A 25,540-nucleotide genomic window follows, 5' to 3' on the forward strand; every position below is an offset into this window, starting at 1 on the left:
AACCATATTTTGACATTGATGCAGTCATTAAATGATGTATGAATGCGATTCGCAATCGAGCCGCGGATTCCTAACTCCACGGTGCTATGCAATATGCATGCGTCGATTTACTGCCCTACAATCTTATTATTATATTTACGCTTGATAATAACAATTCATACAATGTTACTAACTAATTTGGTCGTATAAGTTAAAGTTGTCGTTTCCTCTAGAACTTAACGATAATGTGAATGAACATGACATTATACAAAGTACATTACAACTGGTGTCATTAACTATAAATATAATAGCAGGTAAGTTCAAAGTTTTTTTTTAAAGTTCATATTGAGGTAGGTAAAAATAATAAGTAAGTACTTATACCTAACGCTAAAAAAAGTGAACGGGACGGATTTTATTAAGTTTTCAGCAATAGTTCATGGAAAAAACGGCCAGCCTAAGTAGATTTTGATAAGAATGTGGAATATCATAAATTACATTGAGAGATATAAGGATTTGTAGTTCGTCAGTTCATTATCCGCTGTTGCGAGGCCAAAATTATTTGGCAATAAAATATGATTAGCATATTAAAGCAATCACAGACTTAGTAATAAACTTTTATGCGATAGCGTTAGGTATATTTATAGAACGAGATCCTACATATTATCGATCTTCGTCCTTCACCCATGAAAAGTATTTTTTGCCAACAATGATAGTTGAAAAATATGAAAGCTGAAAATACCAATTTTGTTCATGAACACATTTTTTTTTGAGGTAGGTACCACAAATTCACGGTTTTCGGTTTTCCCCCTTACGTGTGGTATAAGACCAACATTTCTACCCAATTTCATGATTCTAGGTTAACGGGAAGTACCCTACAGGTTTCTTGACAGACAGACAGGCAGACTGGCAACAAAGTGATCCTATCCTTATAGAATCACTTTGTTGTCTGTCTGCCTGTTTTGTTTTTCCTTTTGAGGTACGAACTTTAAAAATTGCAAATCTGTCCAGAAACCACGAAATAATCGGTGTAATACATAAAAAGACGGGCCGAATTGAGAACCACCTCCTTTTTGGAAGTCGATTAAAAATGGAACTACGAATCAGCTTAGCCTGATGTAAAGGTAAGCTTGCCTAAGTAAAATATATCAAACTCTAAAGCGCTGCAACCACGGCTCTTAACCGAAGAATGGCTTCGGAGAATAGAATAAGAGAAGAATAGCTTAAGAGCCGTGGTTGCAGCACTTTAGAGTCATTGAAGATATTATTTAAAAAAGAAACAAAATCTACGATGACAAATTTGCAAAATAAATAAAATCACGGTTATTCCTATCAAAACCTACGACGTTCATTAGCTCCTTAGGTATTTTAATTTATTTATTATAAATTTAAGCAAATTAATCTATTTCTAACAATAATTGTTATCTAGGTAATAATAATAATCGTTCGCGGCGATTTACACCGATAGTAATTAAAAGTTAATATAGGTACCTACCTATTAATAAAATGGTAAATTTGGTAGCGAATTAATGTTTTACCATTGATTGGTTTTTATAATCTGAACTGGAATGATTGAATTTCAAGTTCAGATCATATAAAAAAAAAATTAATGGCAAAAAGGTTAGTTAGGTAGGTTCAGATAACGTGAAATTCTTGTAATCTAAATCTTAAATATATAAAAGGAAAAGGTGACTGACTGACTGACTGACTGATCTATCAACGCACAGCTCAAACTACTGGACGGATCAGGCTGAAATTTGGCATGCCGATAGCTATTATAACGTAGGCATCCGCTAAGAAAGGATTTTTGAAAATTCAACCCCTAAGGGGGTGAAATAGGGGTTTGAAATTTGTGTAGTCCACGCGGACGAAGTCGCGAGCATAAGCTAGTAATATATAAAAGGATTGACTGACTGACTGACTGACTGACTGAACTGATCTATCAACGCACAGCTTAAACTTCTGGATGGATCGGGCTGAAATTTGGCATGCAAGATAGCTATTATGACGTAGGCAATTAGGTATCCGCTAAGAAAGGATTTTAGAAAATTCAACCAATAAGGTGGTGAAATAGGGGTTTGCGCTTTGTGTAGTCCACGCGGACGAAGTCGCGGGCATTAGCTAGTATCTACTAAAGTTGAATGGAAACAACTGTGAATTTACCACCGCCTTCAGTCAAACAATTTACTTACTCTATAAGATTTCTCTACCAAGAACTTGTGTTCAGCAAACTTACCTACCGTTAGCAAAACTTTTATCATTTTGCTTTTCGCAGTTGCTAATCAAAATATATCTAAACTACAGCGCTTATTACAATAATATATTATGACAAAATCCGGCTTCTTCCTGTCTCGGTATAGAATATAAAATGGAATCCTATAGGCATTTTTAAGCTTGATTGAAGAGAAGCCAGTTTATCGCTGAATACAAAAATCATTTTATCTTGTGATAATTTTTCCAAGATAAGCACATTGTAGTCTACTACAAAATTGTTATGATTAAATACTATACCTACTGACTATAATTGAAAGAACTTGATTTATATTCCTAACTAAGTACATACTTGTGCCGCTTCATACCCCGATTGCTATCTCAACCTGTCGCGGACTATACAGCTGCTCGATTGCGGGAAAACTACATCAATCATTATTACAATCACAATCGTTGTGATTGGCTGAATGTATGCCATTCTTGTTGAAAGAATACATTGTAGCCAAAAGTAAAGCTGTCATTCTACCGCAATCGAGCAGCAGGTTACCTATCTGTCGATACTTTTTTCCCGCTGTCAAAAACCTATTTAAACAAGATGTTGGAGAATGCCCTCTTATGTAATAAGTAGATGGGTACCTACTTTTACGAATTTGCATTCGCCGTTACAATTGCGTGATCGGCTAAAAATCATATGCTGTCCGAAATGAAAAGCTGTGAAACAAGGACTGCTTGTTCTTGCTGTTCTTGTTATTATATTGCCTACGTGTCTGTCATTGGTCTGATAACAACACTTCCCTTTTGTGGATCATATAATGAACTATTGTGCTGTTCACGGTCTTGTTTTGGAGTTATACTTCCTTTGCTATTTGAGTCGTTTCAGTTGCTTTCGTAGTCAAAGTCAGATGTGGTCTTAGAATAAGGACTGGGTGTGGTAAATCAGTGGTTTTCATATTCCATGACCAAGTAAATAAACGCATAAAACTTTAAAACTAATAAGTATTTTACGAAATTAATTTATAGTCAATCTTCCACAGTACCTCATGTTTTTCCCTAAACTAAGAGTATTTGAATTTTTTTGTCACGACTAACGTAAATTAAATTAGGTTTATCTGTTCTTTTCTTACATTGGTAAAAAAACTATGTGAATACCACTCTAAAATTTAGTCGCGCTCAGAATCAGTAGGTAGATACTCGTACTAATGCCTTCCCTATCGATCGGTGTCTATCATAGAGATAATAAATGGTGTTTATCATTGAAATGCATCACTAAATAAACCTTGCGTTTTGTACCTACATCATGTAAATCTTGGTCGTGTCTGGCTATGGTGCAGACAATAAAAGTTGAAAGCAACTTACGTGTATCCCGCTAGGATGTCCATTAGAGAGCTTTTGCCGGCGCCCGACTGGCCCACGATGACGCTCAGCTCTCCCGCATTGAATTGTCCGCTGATCGCGTTCAAGATGCTCTTCTGTCCTAAACAAATTAAAAGCAGAGATATAGCCAGTTGTCATGCTTTTTCTCGGGAAACTAGAAGTTAATTTGGCACTAAGCCTCATCTAAACCTGCGCGACCAAAGCGACTACGAAGCGAGAACTTCAGCCGCCACATTGCCTCTCACTATAATATGCACATTGTATGTACAGCTGCGCGATTGCGGTAGAATGACAGCTACAATGTCACGATCGCAATCACTTCTGCCCCCCAATTGTGTAAGAATCAATCGTCAAGAAATTCTGCCCTTTGATTGGTTGATTCGCTGTTTACATTTTTTCACAGCCAATCAAAGGGCAGAATTCTTGACGATTGCGATAGCCATGAATGGTTATTCTTACACAATTGGGGGGCTGATTGGTTGACGCTCGCTCATTATTGGCTACAATGCATTGTTGCAACAAGAATCGTACAAATTCAGCCAATCAGAACAATTGAGATTGTAATAATGATTGATGCAGGTTTAACGAAATCGACCTACTGGTATACCTCGTGCCCGAGACGGTCCCACATCGCGTCCCGTATCTAGCGTTCATGAGGCGCAGGTGTGACCGTAGCTTTAAGTGCTAGTTATTTTCGGAAAAAATATACGTTTCGATCGATTTGAAATCGGCCATTGTTTAAATCAAACTTAATATAATTATAATATCATCATCATCATCATTGATCCTCAAACCATAACTGTCCCACTGCTGACTGAGCTTGGGTCTCCTCTCAGCTCAGAATGAGAAGGGTTTAGACTTTAGACCATAGTCCGCCACGCTCGCTTGCCAAGTGGGGATTGGTGACTCCACATACCTTTGAGAACATTATGGAGAACTCTCAGGCATGCAGGTTTCCTCACGATGTTTTCCTTCACCGTTAAAGCATGTGATATTAATTGCTTATTAAAACGCACATAACCCCGAAAAGTTAAAGGCCATTTATTTTGAGATCCATAAAAATTTAATATTCATAAATAAATAGAGTACCTACTAATAATGTATTCAATATAAATAGAAATTACTGAATTAGAATAATATTACGTAGAATGAATAGTTTGGCACCGATTCTAAGCACAACCTAATTTTAGAGTATTCGCACCCTCTTCTTACTATTGTAATATGAAAAGGACAGAAGCAGTTTGACATTTGTAAATTTAATTTTTAGATGGTAAAACCCGTGATTTTAGCACGCACTCGCGAACCTACTGTTTAAATTGGTATTGTGCACTAAAATTTAGAGTCTTTAAATGTGAAAGTCATGTTCCGTTCCTTTTTTAGCATTAGTAAAAAGAAAAGGATGCAGATACTCTAAATTTAGTTAAGAGAGAGACTAGAGAATCTATCTCCAAAACTTTCCTAAATTAGATGATAAAAACATTGTTAATTCAGTGAATTAATTTAGCAACATTCGTAGCCTGCGAGCCTTGGCATAAAAAAATTTGTTTCTCTTCAAGCGTTAAGTAAGGCAAGTTATAAAATTAACTTTATGTTCCACGTTTTTCAACCTTCAGTTGCAGAGTTATTAAAAATTTAATAATTGCATGAAACGGTATAACGAAAAACTCTGGAGGCCATGAGATTAAAATTATTGTATTATTTCAGATATTTTATACTAGATGATACCCTCGACTTCGTCCGCGTGGATTAAGGTTTTCAAAAATCCCGTGGGAACTCTTTGATTTTCCTGGATAAAAAGTAGCCTATGTCCTTCTCCGGGATGAAAGCTAACTCTGTACCGAATTTCATCAAAATCGGTTAAACTGCTGGGCCATGAAAAGCTAGCAGACAGACAGACAGACACACTTTCGCATTTATAATATTAAGTATGGATTAAATTAGGTAAACAAGTGAACTGCCAAAAATATTACAGCTCACTGTACTCTACTATTACTCTATTACTCTATATTTATTTTCGATAGCAAGTTGGATTTGACTGATATCTCATCTGGTGGCAAGAGAGTCTGAACTAATTTGGAAGTACCTAGTATCTATATGGCAGTTTTATTATTATTTATTTATTTATTCAGATACAAGTTAGCCCTTGACTGCAAACTCACCTAATGGTAAGTTATGATTAATGTTTTAATAGTTATTCCTACTACCTCTAATCGGTTTCTATTCGGCATTATAACGGAACTTATAAAACGATAGAGTCGCCGAGGAAAGCGTTTTCCTTGCAGTCGCAGGAAACATGGTCGCCCGACGAGGTCCGACCGTGGTGGACCATGTCAAAGAGTAGCTAAAGACAGGAGGGCTTGAAAATATTCTGCTGCAGCTAATTTTCTACGAAGGAATAAAACGCCTCTACCGCATTGACTGATATATTACTTCTTATGGACAGGGCTATTGAACAAACAAAATGGCACCGACTCAGTAGTGCTTTAGCACCAATGCAACCTCAGTGACGTCTGGATTTCAATTGTCGTTCATTAGTACCTATCTAAGAAGTGGCGCTGATTTATTTGGTTCCAACACCCTTAAAAATTTTGTTCGCTTGACCATCTCAATCGTCAAACTAATAAAGCCAATTTAATAGGTGGACAGTTGACCGTCTACATTATTATAATAATTATTATTATTTTATGCTGTCGTAGCTTGTCTAAGTAGGCAAGCCTACGTCTTTATGTATAATGCGTAATAAATGAGTTTTCACGCGCCATTTTAACTTTATGTGTCAAATGTCATGTCAAAAGTACGATTTTAGTCCTTGTTTTAAAGGTGGTCCGTACTTTTGACATGACAGTTCACCCTAAGGGCGATTGTGCACTCATCCGTGTTCGGTTCGTATCCGTGATTCTTCAAAGTGGCCGTCATACAAATAAATAATAAATACGTACATTCGATTCGTATTTTTTTCACGGATCCGTAAAATCACGGATAAGTGCACAAACGCCCATAGAGTTAAATGTATCTTTTTGTATGGACTATATATTTAAATTTTTAACATATTTACATAATGTAACATGTGGCAGAGGTTTTATTTACGTATTGTATCATGTATGACTAATGCGTTATAAATTAACAGTAAAATGCAAACTTTGCTCAGTCCGTTCTGAAAGCGTCGTTGTTTAGGAAAATATAATAATTTATCAATGATATGGGGGGGAAAAACTGGCCAAGTGCAAGTCAGACTCGCGCACCGATGGTTCCGTACTACAATCGTATTTTTTCTACATTTTGCACGATAAATCAAAAATTATAATGCATAAAAATAAATGAAAATCTACAGGTAGATAAATGAGAATCTACAGGTAAAGTCCTATTATAATAATATGATACTGCACTTGGTATATTTATCTTATTTTGAAAGTTAAAAATACTAATTATTTGTTCATGAACACATTTTTTTTGTGATGTAACCACAAATTTCACACGGATTTCGGGTTTTTCCCCTTGCGTTATAAGACCAACCTACCTGCCAAATTTCATGATTGTAGGTCAACAAGAAGTACCCTATAAGTTTCTTGACAGACAGACAACAAAGTGATCCTATAAGGGTTCCGTTTTTCCTTCTGAGGTACGGTACCCTAAAAACAATAAATAACGAGCTTCATAGTGTTCATACTTCATATTGTGGCAGAGAGTTGTCATATTATTATCCTAGAGGCAGTGGTGTCACAGTTCACGAGTTCAGTAAGATCCATCCTCATATTCAAGGAATATTATAAAAAAAGAATTAGCGAAATCGGTTTAGCTGTTCTCGAGATTTGCGATCAGCAACACATTCAGCGATTCATATTTATATATAGAAGCTATATATAGCTATATATAATATGTAGTTTCAATACGTTTGCTACAATTCGGTAGAGGCATTTTTTGGAGGCCTGGTGTATGAGATAATGCATCTCTACAATCTACAGCTCAATGTATAAGTGCAAAAAAATCCTTTGTTTATTTATTATGGTTTACGTCTACGTACTTGCTCTATGCTCTAGATTGCGGGTATTGTAGGGTTGGCGATAGCATTATAGCAATCTACTTAGCATTATACTAATCTACGCGTGGATTTAGGTTTTTAAAAATCTCATAGGAACTCTTTGATTTTCCGGGATAAAAAGTAGCCTATGTCACTCTTCAGGTCTTAAAAATACCCATGCAAAACCCACGTGGATCCGTTGCTCCGTTACGACGTGATTGAAGGACAAACCAACAAACCAACATACCAATTAACCAACAAACAAACACACTTTCACATTTATAATAGGGGAAGGGATTGATGCAGATTGAATACGAAGATTACCCAAGCACATGTTGTTTTCACATGTATATTTATCTGTCTGTCTCTTAAAAAATAAAAATAAAATAAAAATCTTTTTTATTCAAATAAACTTTTACAAGTACTTTCGAATAGTCGGATGCATCTACCACTGGTTTGGAATGCCTTTCCTACCGAGAAGAACCAGCAAGAAACTCGGCGGTTGCTCTTTTCAAATATTTGATATAGGTACAAGATTATGCCATGTATAAAATAGTATTTGCAGTCTTGTGCGTTGCTGGAACGAGCTGCAGGTAAAATCCACGCTCTTTTATCATTTGGATAATCTTCAATTGTGTAATATGCTTTTTTCAGGAGCATATTTTTAATAGATTTTTTAAACTTGTGCAAAGGTAAGTCCAAAATAGTTTGCGGGATTTTATTATACCCATACCCACAAATGACTTTTGGACTTTCCTGAGGCGGAAGGTAGGAGCTGCAAGCTTGTTTCTGTTTCTAGTTAGCCTTATGTGTAGATCACCAATTTTCTTGTAACTAAGAATATTTTGTCTTACAAAAATTATGTTATTATAAATATATTGAGAGGCTACTGTAAGAATATCTATTTCCCTTAATTTCTCTCGAAGGGAATCGCGTGGTCTTAACTCTCTATCAAGAAACCTATAGGACACATTCCGTTGACCTAGAATTATGAAATTTGGCAGGCAGGTAGGTCTTATAGCACACGTAAAGTGAAAAATCTTAAATCTTAAAAAACTAAAATGTGTTCATGAACAATTAATAATAGTTAGTATTAACAATTTTCAAAGTAAGATTACTTTATTAAATGGGGTATCATATGAAAGTCTTTCCTGTACATTCTAAAACAGTATTTTTATTTTTAGGCGTACTTAGTAGTTTTTGATTTATCGTACAAAATTTCAAAAAAATACGACTGTAGTACGTAACCCTCGATATACTTGAGTCTGACTCGCATTTTTCATTAGTATGGAGGTAAGTAGGTGTACGTCATAGGTATAACATTATTTCCTTGGCAAAGTTGCTAACCCTAGCTCAGTACATTTGCACCGAATGCACCAAGTTCTTTAATTATAATAGCAATTCACATTAATATACTTTATATATTTTTATACAAAAAGTTGACGTTTAAACGCTATAAATTTTTTAATTAAGTTTTTTGTGGAAATAATAATATGTATTTTTATTAAGGAAAAAGCAAGGTTGTGTTCTATTATTATTATTTATTTATTTATTTGCAAGAAACATTGTACATAAGATGTTAACATAAAATTAATAATTATCCGATATGTTTCGTCAATTGACAAGCAAAATATGTAGCTTAGCTTTCCACTGTTATTAACTTGTGTTGGATTTTTGAATTGTTATGTAACATAATCCTAATTAAAATTAATTTATATATTAGTAGATCAAGGTGGATTTAATTATAACGTCATAATGTAATCTAAGGCGGAAATTGAATTTGTTTAAACTTTAACCACATTAATAGTATATTTACCTACCATTACCTACCTACGTAAGAATAATATTATTATAATGGTGTTTGTGGTATCGCCATAGAAAAAATCTATGCGTCTGAAATCTCAATAACTAAGTGACTTTAGCCACGTTTTGGAAAAAATTGATACTTATTTTAAGTTTTTTATATTTTATTTTAGTTTTCAGTAATCGCTGAACATACATAAATGTGTGATTTGGATACTCCTTAATATAAGGTGTTTAAATTCTTTTAGACACACATCTCCGGCCACCCTGTATATATATATATATATATATATAGAACAACAGGAGAACAAGAGGATGGCCGATAATTATTATTGATCTTTAGCCGACATCAGAAGGTAGTAATTAATAAGTAGGTACTTTAATCCATGTTCTTTACAAATAGTTCTCAGTAACGTATCGCACATGGAAACCATCAACGTAACACAACCAGATCACCCTAACCTAACCCTACCTATGGTCGCCTCCAACCACCCCTCACAGCGACCCCTCACCTCACTCTAAACTAGCTAGCCTGAGCTAAACACTACATCGTGTGATTAGGGCGCAATTGCCATTGCAACCTCTCAATCAAATCACGACCTATTCTGTTATCTAATCATCTCAAGGTAATCAATCACAACTTCATGAACGCTCTTAAAAGGATCATTGAATTGACTCTCTTACTATCTAAACCAGATCTTATTATTGACTTCTCATTACTAATTCAGAATATCGAAATAGCTCTACCTTCTCCACTCTGTGCACATCTGCATACAGAACACCATAGCAACGTGCGCCACACGCGCCACGACTACTATCAACCCAAATAAGCGATCACAACAGAAACCAGGTAGAATGTAAGCTATTCGATCTCATGGGCAACTCATTGTCTAATCCATTTCAACATTACACGAGAGTCATCAATGATTCTTTACCAACCGGGTTATACGATTCTAAAGCGGGTACTATCAAAGTTAACTTCAAGTTACTATCACACTAAACTATCACTTCAAACTAATCATTATCTCAACTGCCGGTATATCTCCAATTACACTCTAAATCACTAGCGTTTGCAGAAATAACCTTAACGGATGTCCTTATAATAATCTATCCACTGAGCCAAACGTTAACTCACGAATTACTCTAATATTCACCAATAATTAATATTCCATATTCGTCAAACAACTACGCGAACATTATTAATAGTGCTTTGCAGACAAAGTCACCGGATGGCACTAGATGTTACGATTTAACACAATGTACATTAGCATCGAACAATTACTGTTCTAACTATATCACAATCACCGAATTAAATATCACGATTAAGAAACTACCTACCTATTTCAAATAATAAAAATTAGCTAAGCTATAATCTGATACTTAATTAATTTAATGCGAGAGATAATTTTGAACAACAACAAAATGCGTGCGTGTCAAAATCCAACTCTGACAACTAAAATAAAGACGGCTACCTTCCATAGAGTAAAGCTTCCTTCATACGTTTCTTTTCACGGAGTCTACGACAGTAAGAACTCTTTCAATATCGACCCTCCAATATATATATATATGTCGGAGAACAGGAGGATGGCTGATAATTATTATTCATCTTTAGCCGACATCAGAAGGTAGTAATTAATAAGTAGGTACTTTAATCCATGTTCTTTACAAATAGTTCTCAGTAACGTATCGCACATGGAAACCATCAACGTAACACAACCAGATCACCCTAACCTAACCCTACCTATGGTCGCCTCCAACCACCCCTCACAGCGACCCCTCACCTCACTCTAAACTAGCTAACCTAAGCTAAACACTACATCGTGTGATTAGGGCGCAATTGCTATTGCAACCTCTCAATCAAGTCACGACCTACTCCGTTATCTAATCATCTCAAGGTAATCAATCACAACTTCATGAACGCTCTTAAAAGGATCATTGCATCGACTCTCTTACGATCTAAACCAGATCTTATAATTGACTTCTCATTACTAATTCAGAATATCGCAATAGCTCTACCTTCTCCACTCTGTGCACATCTGCATACAGAACACCATAGCATCGTGCGCCACACGCGCCACGACTACTATATCCACCCAAATAAGCGATCACAACAGAAACCAGGTAGAATGTAAGCTATTCGATCTCATGGGCAACTCATTGTCTAATCCATTTCAACATTACACGAGAGTCATCAATGATTCTTTACCAACCGGGTTATACGATTCTAAAGCGGGTACCTACTATCAAAGTTAACTTCAAGTTACTATCACACTAAACTATCACTTCAAACTAATCATTATCTCAACTGCCGGTATATCTCCAATTACACTCTAAATCACTAGCGTCTGCAGAAATAACCTTAACGGATGTCCTTTTAATAATCTATCCACTGAGCCAAACGTTAACTCACGAATTACTCTAATATTCACCAATAATTAGTATTCCATATTCGTCAAACAACTACGCGAACATTATTAATAGTGCTTTGCAGACAAAGTCACCGGATGGCACTAGATGTTACGATTTAACACAATGTACATTAGCATCGAACAATTACTGTTCTAACTATATCACAATCACCGAATTAAATATCACGATTAAGAAACTACCTACCTATCTCAAAGAATAATAATTAGCTAAGCTATAATCTGATACTTAATTAATTTAACGTGAGAGAAAATTGTGAACGACAACAAAATTCGTGCGTGTCAAAGTCCAACTCTGACAACTAAAATAAAGATGGCTACCTTCCGTAGAGTAAAACTCATACGTTTCTTTTCACGGAGTCTACAGTAAGAACTCTTTCAATATCGACCCTCCAATACGGCCATTCTGACATGCGACCGTCCTCGGGCGCTAGTATGTATCAAGCACAAACATTTTATAAACGTCAGAACATCCGCTCGTTCATCCTGACAATCAGCACAAGCACACAAACCACATATTCTAAAGCATGCATATCACAACCATTACAAATAAAACAAGCATGACACAACCAAAGCATAGCCCAACTTTATCCATAGTAGCAACTTCTAAAACACACTGCACCATTTGCCATAATAGACTCACCGCTCATAATTATGTCTCATAAAACCCGAACTCCAGCAGTACCCCGCTACTGATCCTATCACCTGTTCCAAACACCCACCACACTATACACCAAGCTAACTCCCCTCAGCTGAAACGGCCACACCGCCGTCCATCCATCATCGGAACAGCCACCTCGCCGTTTATCATCTAAATGGCCACCTCGCCTTTTAGACAACTCCCTTTTTTTCATAACAGCCACCTCGCCGTTTATTATCTAAATGGCCACCTCGCCTTTTAGACAACTCCCTTTTTTTTCAAAACAGCCACCTCGCCGTTTATTATCTAAATGGCCACCTCGCCTTTTAGATAACCCATTTTTATAAATCAAATATTCTTTAACGTCGCAATAGCACTTTTCCAAAAGCAATTCACTAAGCTCTTCCTTATACACATCCAAACTCATCCTTTTGAGGTCAATCGGCAGCTTATTGTTCATTTTTTTTTACAGCCATAGCGCAAACGCTTTTCATGCATGTACCACTGTGACATTCTGAAATGCATAGCTCGTTCGTGCATCCAACCGACCCACTCATCCTTACCTCATAATCTCGTTGGAAATATTTTTGACATCTCCTAATAAATACGCCCATATCCTCTATGCATCACAGTGGAAGGACCCCCATTTTTTTTTATAACGGCATACAGCAATCGAACAGACCCATAACACAGACAGTCCTTATGCACTTCCTTTGAAGTCGAAATGCCCTTTTAGCATCAACGTAATTACCCTACAATGTCAATCCATACGACAACACGGATGATACACATCCGTGGGATGCACCCAAAGCCGCATTCAATTATATCATCTGCACCAGACGTCCCCACGCATACACAAATTCGTCCAATTCAGCACACACACCTAATGTGCACCCTCAAATTAGAGTTCCTGTCGCAAATTATTCCCAAAAACTTTAACTCATCAACCCTCTCCATCGTCGCATGATCATGAACTGCATCATTTTAGTTTTATTTAAGCGCACTTCCAAGTCATTATTACTAATTCAATTAATTATCCTCCAAAGCGCCGTTCAATTCCCATTCCTACATTCCTTCAACATTATTCTATCATCTGCAAACAATACACAACGAACAGTGGTCGCTATCGTAATGTCACCAATACAAGTTACAAAAAAAAACAAATATTCCGGCGAATTTAAAAACCTCCTCCGTTTTTGAAGTCAGTTCAAACGGAAGGATTCTAATACACCACACATACCATACAGTCTGAGGTACCCCCCGCTTATCACATTCCAGTGGAGATCCGTACACCCTTTGGTATTATTTTTCATTCTAGCAATCCCAGCGCACATTTTCGGTCCATTCAAATACGACTCTATCCATTCATAAGCTCTTCTTTCAACACCATATCCATCTAATTTATCCAATAATATTTTATCATTCACAAAGTCAAAAGCCTTAGTCACATCCTGAAAAATAATAGCAATAGGTACCCTGTCATTCAGGCTATCATTATCTATTCCACTTAAACAGAAACAATCCTCAACAGTGGAGCTGTCATTGCAAAAACCAAATCGTTCATCCACGAGCACACCATTGGCATCGAATTTTTTTTTGAGACGTTTCACCATTACCTTTCCAATCATTCCCGCTAATATTGGCACCAATGTTATAGTACGGTGCCACATCAATCGCCTTTTTTTTGAACACGGGCTACAGGAATGGTAACTATAGAAATTTTAAGTTGCCTAGCAACCCCTAAAACCCCTTATTCAAACGACTGATTCACTATGTCTGCAAATACACTGCATAGGCGAATAGCGCACTCCTCTACAGAGCCAGTCCTCATCTCATCTTAGCCCAGCTTCAGTGTCACTCGGTGACTCTATTATACCAAAAATCCCTTCAGTCAACCATACCGTTTTATTATTACAATTATCCATTTTCACCTTCTTAAAGGGTAAACACAGCACATAGAAAAGTTATACAACATCATGAAAGGAATCAAATGCCTCGCCGACGCTTTCCGAATATTCGAAAATGTAAGGGACAAGATAAATTTCATGAATAAAATTATTTCGTATTATCCCCGTTGTAGTCCCTCCCATATTAAGACCATGCAGACCTATATCGCACTTTTTTTCAACCCTTACTGCCAATGCCCAAGTAGCATCATGATCTGAGAGTGCTAGATAGTCAATCTCAGCAGCTGAAAACATCAGACCACTAGCTATTAAATTAGATGACAACCGTGCTGGGACATCACACTCCCAATGCTATAACCATTTAGTAAGGAAACCAAGTAGTTTGGAACCCTCGTAGCCTTAGCTCCAAGCTTACGCAATTCACCATCACCACCATACCACATAACTTCAACAACTGACAGTCAAAATTGTAAATTAACTAAACTTAACTATTTTGAATAAATGATTCGAGTTTGAGTTTAACTCCATTAAATCACGGCCACTTTCACCACTCCTTAGCGCATCTCTACACAAAATAATCCTTCTTTCTTTCTCTTTTTATTCAAAACACACAAAAGTAAATCAAGCTTTCCAAGAAAGACCACGTGTGGGTATTAAAATTGAAAACATGTCTTGCACAAATAAAATAATAAAAAAAAAAAAAATCTTGTAACTTTTTTTTTTTTTTCTTTTTTTTTTTAAACAAAGCTAGTGTTGCAATGATTTTCGAAAATGTGGGCATAAATCGTGTATCCCACTTCTGATGTCGGAGAACAGGAGGATGGCTGATAATTATTATTCATCTTTAGCCGACATCAGAAGGTAGTAATTAATAAGTAGGTACTTTAATCCATGTTCTTTACAAATAGTTCTCAGTAACGTATCGCACATGGAAACCATCAACGTAACACAACCAGATCACCCTAACCTAACCCTACCTATGGTCGCCTCCAACCACCCCTCACAGCGACCCCTCACCTCACTCTAAACTAGCTAACCTAAGCTAAACACTACATCGTGTGATTAGGGCGCAATTGCTATTGCAACCTCTCAATCAAGTCACGACCTACTCCGTTATCTAATCATCTCAAGGTAATCAATCACAACTTCATGAACGCTCTTAAAAGGATCATTGCATCGACTCTCTTACGATCTAAACCAGATCTTATAATTGACTTCTCATTACTAATTCAGAATATCGCAATAGCTCTACCTTCTCCACTCTGTGCACATCTGCATACAGAACACCATAGCATCGTGCGCCACACGCGCCACGACTACTATATCCACCCAAATAAGCGATCACAACAGAAACCAGGTAGAATGTAAGCTATTCGATCTCATGGGCAACTCATTGTCTAATCCATTTCAACATTACACGAGAGTCATCAATGATTCTTTACCAACCGGGTTATACGATTCTAAAGCGGGTACCTACTATCAAAGTTAACTTCAAGTTACTATCACACTAAACTATCACTTCAAACTAATCATTATCTCAACTGCCGGTATATCTCCAATTACACTCTAAATCACTAGCGTCTGCAGAAATAACCTTAACGGATGTCCTTTTAATAATCTATCCACTGAGCCAAACGTTAACTCACGAATTACTCTAATATTCACCAATAATTAGTATTCCATATTCGTCAAACAACTACGCGAACATTATTAATAGTGCTTTGCAGACAAAGTCACCGGATGGCACTAGATGTTACGATTTAACACAATGTACATTAGCATCGAACAATTACTGTTCTAACTATATCACAATCACCGAATTAAATATCACGATTAAGAAACTACCTACCTATCTCAAAGAATAATAATTAGCTAAGCTATAATCTGATACTTAATTAATTTAACGTGAGAGAAAATTGTGAACGACAACAAAATTCGTGCGTGTCAAAGTCCAACTCTGACAACTAAAATAAAGATGGCTACCTTCCGTAGAGTAAAACTCATACGTTTCTTTTCACGGAGTCTACAGTAAGAACTCTTTCAATATCGACCCTCCAATATATATATATATATATATATATTTAATTATAACTTATGTTACTTCTGGACAAAGTAACTTTCTTATGGTGAAAGAATTATCAAAATCGGTTGAGTAGTTTCAGAGTTTAACGATTGCAAGAAAACAAACCTTTCCTCTTTATAATATTTTCATAGTATAGATGAATGAATAAAAAATAAACCAGATTGTATACGGAAGTTCGCACATAGAGTGCACATAATGTCGCAATAAGGAAAAACTGTCGTCAAGTCCTTATAAAACACATTACGGTTTACTCTGTTATCAAGTATGCTGGCGTGGTATAGAATATCTTTGGGCATTTCAATAATAATAATTAGTACCCATATTATAAATGTATAAGTGTGTTTGTTATTTTATTGGTTTGTTGGTTTGTCCTTCAATCACGTCGCAACGAAGCAACGGATTGACGTGAATTTTTGCATGGGTATAGTCAAAGACCTGGAAAGAGACATAGGTTATTTTTTATCCCGGAAAATCAAAGAGTGTTCATGGGATTCTTAAAAACCTAAATTCACGCGGACGCAGTCGCGGGCATCAGTTAGTAAAGAATATGGTAGACACTCAGCTTTTAAAACTAGACTAAACTTACCAACTAAAAATATATACCATGATATAGTGGTATAATGAATGTAATTAATGCCTAATGAATATACCATGGCATAATCATTTTTGATTTATTGTGCAAAATGTCGATAAAATACGATTGTAGTACGGAACCCTCAGTGCGCGAGCCTGACTCACACTTGGCCGTTTTTTTTGGTATACTGTAGACGGTTTTTAAAAGCATGAGTGCGGAATCCTATGTCATGCCAATTAGGTACAAGTATTTAAATTTTAAATACATAGCTAGTTTTTGTTGTGTAAAACTGTTTCGTGGTTAGGCCACCACTATCGTTTCGTAAAATTTTCTGCTAAAATAATTATAACGAGGATTATACATAAATGGAGCTATTTCAAAATAGAGAATTAATTAAATGTTATTTACCTACAATCGAAATCACGTTCTCTTATACGAATCACATTATGCAAAACTTTCGCAGCGGAAAGATCTGAGAGTCCACCACATTATTTCAAGAAAACTCCTAAGGGGTCACAATCCTCAGCAATGAGGAATAGGATCCAAAAATGATATTAAAGTATATCTCATATTACAACTTCATACAACTAAACGGCAAGCTCTCTTATCGAGAGTTACATTTTTGTTCCGTTTGCCGTGGAGACCCTGGGGCCATGGAGTCTTAGTGTAAAAAAAATTACGAGGCATTTCACCGCAACTAGTAGCCTCATCTGGTGACGGAAGGGCTGCTCTTTTTTTTGCGCAACGGATCAGCCTAGCTGTCCAGCGCGGAAATGCAGCCCGCATTCTTGGCACCATCCCACGCGGGCATGATTTGTATAGTATTTGGATAAGGCTGTAATATTTTCAATAAAAAAAACTTTGTAATTGTAAATACTAATACATACAATATACTTATTATGTATTTTTATATATATACCTAGCCTACTTACAGTAGGTGTAATTATTACCTAGTGCAATTAGGAGTTTCTTCTCAATAAAGCGACTGAGACATTGATGACAGCAATCCGCCCTACAAATTCTACAATAAGCCTATCCCGTTTATAATACGACGATATTAATATCAATGATAAAATATATATTTATGTGAAAAAGAAGTAGATTATTTTATAACATAGTTACGTACATAATATCTAAGGCGCTTCGAACACGGTAGCATCTGTTGCGGCAACCGGCAACTCGCAACTACGATTTTCATATAACTTCGAGAAACTGCACAGACGTAGTTAGAAACTCTAGTTGCGACTTGTGAGTTTCGGTAATCGAAATTATAAGAAATCGTAGTTTAGCGAGTTGCCGGTGGCCACGTAACGTATATATATATATATATATATATATAATATATAATTTCACCGCGATTAATAGCCTCAACTGGTGACAGAAGGGCTGGCTCATTTTTTGCGCAGCGGATCAGCCTGGCTGTCCAGCGCGGAAATGCAGCCAGTATTCTTGGCACCATTCCACGCGGTCATGATTTATATAGTAATTAGATAAGGCTAGCTTTAAGTTTTATTGTATTAAAAAAAAAAAAAAAAAAAAAAAAAAAATATATATATATATATATATAATATATAACAGAAAAAAAAAATACCAGAACCTAGCTATAGCCAAAACGAAACATTTCCCAAGCCGACTGGTCCTCGTGGGAAATTAGACCAGCACCCTCCACCTAGAAACAATACAACCATTATTAAGAAGTCAAAAGAAAAGCACGAAAAAACGTTAAAAATCTGTACATATAACGTAAGATCCTTAGCATCTATAGAAAGATATTTACAATTAACTTATGCATTAGAAAACGTCAATTTCGACATAATAGGACTCTCAGAGGTAAGAAAGATGGGCTGCAATATTGAAGAGTATAAAGATTACATCCTGTGTTACATTGGAGAAACCAAGGGATTACACGGAGTGGGATTCCTAGTAAAGAAACTCTACAAAGGTAACATAATAAACTTTAAAGGAATATCGGAAAGAGTTGCCCTACTTCAGCTAAAATTTGATGCACTATGTATATCAATAATTCAAACATATGCACCTACAGAACGATCGAGCGAAGACGAAATTCAAAAATTCTACGACGAAATCTCAGAGGCACACTCTCTGGCCGACACCGTAGTAATTGTAATGGGTGACTTTAATGCAAAAATAGGACACCCCAAAAAAGAAGAAAGCCTTATCATGGGCAACTACGGCTTTGGAGAACGAAATGAGAGAGGTGAACGCCTAATACACTATGCGCTGGAGCACAAACTATCGATCATGAATACATTTTTTAAGAAAAGAAAAAGTCGAAAATGGACGTGGTTATCTCCGGATCAAAACACCAAAAACGAAATTGATTTTATTATGACAAATAATCCAAAACTAGTAACTAACATTGAAGTTATTAATAACATAAGCTACCCCTCCGATCATAGATTACTGAGAGCAACGTTCCTATTGAAAAAACCAAAAAAGAGTAGAAGAACTTTTAAAATTCAACCTAAACTACCGAAAACAGAAGATGAAATTAAAAGCTACAGGAAACACCTCAAATCAGACATTGAAGATATACCATTGCCAACAAGTGTCCAAAGATACTACAACTTATTGGAGAAAGCTATTAAAAATAGTTTAACAACTAAGAATGATACTCAAAAGAACGGACATAAAATATTTAGTGAAGCCACGGAACATCTAATAAAAAAACGAACAGAATTAATTTTAACTAAAAATAAAGATAAAAATAAGAAAAAAGAACTGAGTAAATTATTCAAAGAAACTAATAGATCAATTCGTAGGGATTATAGTAAACACAGGAGAAATGTAATAACAACAAACCTTAAGAAATTCAGAAGTACTAAAAAAGCCTTTAAACAGTTAAACCTTCACAAAACTATAGGCCAATCAGCTTACTAGCATGTATATACAAACTATTTGCGTCTATTATATTAAAAAGAATAACTCCGAAAATTTATGACTTTCAACAAATTGAGCAGGCAGGCTTCCGCTCAGGCTTCAGCACCACCGATCACATTCAAGCTTTAGAACAAGTAATAGAAAAGTACAAGGAGTTCAATAGACCTTTATATTTATGCTTTATTGACTATAGTAAAGCCTTCGACAGCATTAGCCACAGTTCAATATGGGTAGCACTAAAACTGTCAAACATAGACCCAAAATACATAAATATCTTGAAAAATATATACGAAAATACCACTAGCACGGTAAAACTCGAAACAAGAGGTGAGCCAATTAAAATAGGAAGAGGAGTTAGACAAGGCGACCCTTTGTCACCAAAAATCTTCATCGCAGTGCTAGAAAACATATTCCGCAAGCTAAACTGGGCACGAAAAGGGATAAAAATAAATGGTACTTATCTTAATCATCTAAAATTCGCAGACGACATTGTTCTATTAGCTGAAACACCTGGAGAGTTAAAAGAAATGATCCACTCACTAGATCAAGAAAGCTCCAAAATAGGTTTAGAAATGAATGGAACGAAAACAAAAATAATGACCAATAGTCACAAAATTCCAATTTTCGTGAATGGTAACAACATAGATTACGTAAATAACTACATCTATTTAGGCAAACAAGTATCATTTAACAAGTCAAGCAACGAAGAAGAAATTGAAAGGAGAATAAATTTAACTTGGAAGAAATTTTGGGCACTTAAAGAGATCTTAAAAGGAAATTATAGTTTAAGCTTAAAAAAAGTAGTGATTGATACTTGTCTCTTGCCATGTTTGCTCTATGGATGCCAAACTTGGGTGTTCACATGTAAGACAAAGCAAAAAATTAGAACCACCCAAAGAGCAATAGAGCGCAGCATACTTAAAATTAGAAAAATACACAAAATAAAAAGTGATGTAATTCGACAAAAAACGAAAGTAACGGACGCATTAAAACAAGCTTTGACACTTAAGTGGCAATGGGCTGGACACATCTCACGCTACTCAGATAAAAGGTGGACAATCCAAACCACACGGTGGACAGGACCGGAAGGCAAAAGGGATGTTGGAAGGCCAAACAAACGGTGGACTGATGACATCATAAAAACAGCAGGGAAAAACTGGCTGGATCTCGGCAAGAAGAGAGAGAAATGGAAGAAGTTGGAGGAGGCCTTTACCCGAGAAGGGGCCCATATCTCATAACATACGTTTTTATTTTACATTTTATTTTTTGTTTTTGTTATATGCATATAAGACAAACTCTGTACCTATCTACTAACTAACAATACCTACTAACAACTTAGCAATTTAAGAATACAGAAATATATTGTAATTAACGAAACTAACATCATTGTGAACTATAATGCATTAAGGAGTATGGGAATAAACGGCTTTTTATTTTATTTTATTTTATTTATTAATATATATAATTATAATATGTAGAACGCTATCTCTTCTACTCTCATGCGTTTTTATCTTGTCTTACTTATCACGAGCACTAATAAAATTATTTACGCCATGTAAGATGAACATAACATACCTATGTCTTTTTTAATCGACTTCAAAAAAAGAGGAGGTTCTCAATTCGCCGGAATCTTTTTTTGTATACAAATTATGCACAGATAAAGGAATAATGGAGCCTCAACTATAATATAAATTGTTTTAATTAATAATAATTTATTGTACATAAATTCAGCGTAAATAAATATTATTTATGTAAAATAAATAATAATTTATTTTACAAAAAGTACATATAACCGAATTTCAGTTACGGGACCGTTAAGTATAAGCATTAGTTAGCATAGTGTTAATTATTGTGCGATAAACGAGTTAGCGACTAAAGTAGAGTAGCGTGAGTGAGTCATGCATACGTACATAGTAGGTACGGGTGTAAAAAGCCTTTTTTTGTGAGGAAAATCCGTCATGGGCACCAGTCGTGAACTGCGCCACCGTCCACTGTTATGTCGGGATCCTTCTAAGACTTCCGATTAAAAGATCATGATCAGTTTCATCTCACCTCTAACGACGAAGCACAGAAAGCGGGAAGTCCGCCAAAACAAACCCATCACCACTAGTATACTGCGTGCCCCCAAAACACTGCTACACTCTAGAGGCATACAGGAATCAGCTGGCCAACCAACTCAAGAACAGGACTGTGAGCAACTAACCAAGTATGGAAAACCTTAAGTTATATGGTCACATAACATTACAACTTAAATCTGCATATTATAAAATTCAAAGTGCTGACTGACTGACTGACTTATACATCAAGGTACAGCCTAAACCGCTGGTCCTAGAGACATGAAATTTGAAGGGTGTACCGTACCTACTCTTTGTAAAGGGTAGGTTTCCAATAAGAAAGGATTTTTCGTATTTCAACCCCTAAGTAAGTGGGGTGAAATGGGGGTTAAGAATTTATGAACTCGATGATGATTTATGTCTGATGACGAAGTCGCGAGTATAACCTAGTGTGATATAAATTATTATTACCTAATATATTATATTTTAGAAATACAGCTTTTTGTAGCATTTATGATTGCTGCAGTCCAATTAAGTTTTATAAAAGGTTCAAAATATACTTTGTTTTTGGGTACGTTGAAGACACTTTAGGTATGTGATTAGGTTCAATAAAGAATAATAACGATTAATATCCGTGTGAGGTTTATTATTAAGTAGGTTTTGTTTTTATGAGGTTTTTTTTTCTGTAAATTATGAATGGAAAATTCTTGTTAAAGTAGGTACCTACCTACCTTAGTCATACCTTATTTTCGACAGGCTTCACTGATATACTACTTATTTTGTATAATGTATAATAATATCATCATAATATCATCAGCAGATATACAAATATTATTATCACAATTAGCTCATGCTCGCGACTTCGTCCGCGTGGACTACATAAATTTCAACTCCCTATTTTACTTCCTAGGGGTTGAATTTTCTTCTTAGCGGATGCCTACGTCATAATAGTTATCTGCATACCAAACAGCCCAATCCGTCCAGTAGTTTTAGCTGTGCGTTGAGAGATCAGTCAGTCAGCCCTTTTATATATTTAGATATTGATATTTTATTGTCTGTATTCACACTTCACACTGGAAATACCTACTTGACAAAAAGTCGATTGATTAATAATAATTAATTAAACTTGAACGGACATAATATTACATACTTTAATAAAAATAATATTATGATCAACCACATCAACTTCGTATGATCAAGCCTTCAACGATTATACGAATTGGACGATATACATTTTTTTTTTCTTTTGCCACCTTAAAAACTAAATATGGTTTCTCCCAGAAGCGACGGTCTATTCAACGCACATGATAATATTATGATGTTTTTATCGCAAAATAACACTCGACCCGTGAAAAACTAAATGACTATAAAGCTCCGGACAAAGCGCGTCCCAGAAGTTTTCCGCGAACAACCTACTAAGTCAGGAAAGGAAAATAGATTAAATACCTACTTGATGGTAGTGTCGCCTCCATTATAATCATAGTTATAAGTACCTATCTACGTTTTGTAGTAAATATTTGCATGTGTGGGTTGGTATCTGTGGTTGGTAACAACTTATACATCAGCGATTTTGTTCTACGCACCGCTACTACCCCGTTTTGCAACCAGCATAATACGACTGGTTTTTAATGTGTAAGTTTATGTAAGAGTTTATTGTGTGTGCATGATGTTTGCTGGATCATCAGCCGTGTTCCAGAAAGGATTTCCCATTATCCTTTAGGGTGTATTTTCATTGGCAGTGATGGAATATAATCGCATTCGCGCGCATTATAATTCAATGTTCGCGAGATTGTTTCTCTCGATAAAAAATTAAGCTTTATGTGGTCAGAGATAATTTATTACACATCATGTCTGATGTGGTGAAGAAGGAGATATATGTCAATAGGTAGAATGCTTGTAGAGTTTTAAAGATTCGCTTCAATTCGCTGCCAATGAATTCGATTCAGTCATAAATTTAAAAAAATATTGCAAGAAAAAAAAATGCAGTTGATGACTTCGTACGACATATTATTAAGGCTTAATTTCGAGATTTAATTTATTTACAACTTATTATTATAATTATTTAAAGTTTACCAACATAATTTTTTTTTAGTTTATTTTTTCCATTAAATTGTAACACTTTGAAATATTACAAAATTGCCATTGCATGGCAGATTGAAATTGGACTTTTGTAATTTTAAGACCCTATTGTAGGTCTACATACAATTTTGCTATTAATAAATAAGCGAATCTAATCTAATCTAATGTGAATCCACATTTAGAGGTTTCAATTTTTTTTTTTAAATAATCCTTTATTAGTGCTCACCTGCAAAACCGCCATACCCGTTATCTGTTACCTGTTATCTCCCAAAGCCACTTAACCAAACATCATAGTCGCAGATCGTTTCTCCCTGTGCTGGGGACAATATACAGATAAACTTTCAGCTTGTATAAAATAGCGAAGCTCTGGCCCTCTCGGGCTCTCAGTCCATAAACTGTTTTTCTGTAGCGGTGTTTTTAAAATGACTAGGATTTTAGTTTGAAAACTTTATCTTGTTAATTTTGTTGTTTGGTATAAAGAGGTATCATGTAGGTAGGTATGTCGAATATAACATAATATTATGATATGAGGTACCTATTTCACGTGAAACAATGAGCAGTAAGTAACTCTAAACCGATGTTCTCACCATTGCCAAATAGGTAGATAAATTAATGTATCTAAATTTTAACCCTCTAATAAATAAACCTGGAATAGCGGTGGAATAGTAATACTCTGTTTTGTCTTTCTCTGTCATCAGTAATTTGACATTTGAAGGAAAAAGACAAAACAGAGTATAACTATTCCACCGCTATTCCAGGTTTATTTGTTAGAGGGTAAATATATAAAAGGAAAAGGTGACTGACTGACTGATCTATAAACGCACAGCTCAAACTACTGGACGGATTGGGCTGAAATTTGGCATGCAGATAGCGATTGTGACGTAGGCATCCGCTAAGAAAGGATTTTTGAAAATTCAACCCCTAAAGAGGTGAAATAGGGGTTTGAAATTTGTGTAGTCCACGCGGACGAAGTCGCGAGCATACGCTAGTATGTAATAAATTATTTTCGGAGAATATTTTTACTTTATTAAGTTTTAATACATTTTTCGAAAGCATTTATTTTTATTCGATATAAAGCAGGCAGCGGGATCACTATGGACAAGAGAAGCATAAAACAGACTCTTATGGAAAAACCTGGAGGAGGCCTATGCGTCAGAAGACGCGCTGATCGGAAAGAACTAAAGTGCGAGATTTAAATTATGTAATTTATTATGTAATTTTTAAATGTAAATATCAGTAATAAAGGCTTTATTTATTTATAAGTTTTAATACCGTTTAATAGATCCTAATTCATTTAGGTGTGATGATAATCTTTGCAGTTTTTTGTTAGATTTTAATAATTATAAAAGTTAATCTCTGCTGCTTTTGCACAAAACATATTTTGAATCTCCATACAAAGGCGAAGTATGTACTAACTTACGTATTTCCTTATTAAGTAATTAAAATTATTATAATCTTGATCCAACCTGTAATAGGATTGAGGGAACATACCTA

At 35.5% G+C, this 25,540-nt stretch overlaps 1 protein-coding gene across 2 annotated transcripts in view; it reads right to left on the reverse strand.

Moving 5' to 3' along the window:
- Positions 1-25,540, reverse strand: part of LOC117984641 (ATP-binding cassette subfamily G member 4-like) — a 49,509-nt gene that overhangs the window by 20,174 nt on the left and 3,795 nt on the right. The window contains exon 2 of one of the 2 annotated variants that reach the window (XM_034971264.2): positions 3,544-3,661. In XM_034971264.2, the coding sequence (XP_034827155.1) occupies positions 3,544-3,661 (118 nt within the window). The remainder of the gene's footprint in view (positions 1-3,543; positions 3,662-25,540) is intronic. The other variant, XM_034971265.2, reaches the window with a different exon arrangement.

This window comes from Maniola hyperantus, chromosome 8 (genome assembly GCF_902806685.2).
Source record: "Maniola hyperantus chromosome 8, iAphHyp1.2, whole genome shotgun sequence".
Taxonomy (NCBI): domain Eukaryota; kingdom Metazoa; phylum Arthropoda; class Insecta; order Lepidoptera; family Nymphalidae; genus Maniola; species Maniola hyperantus.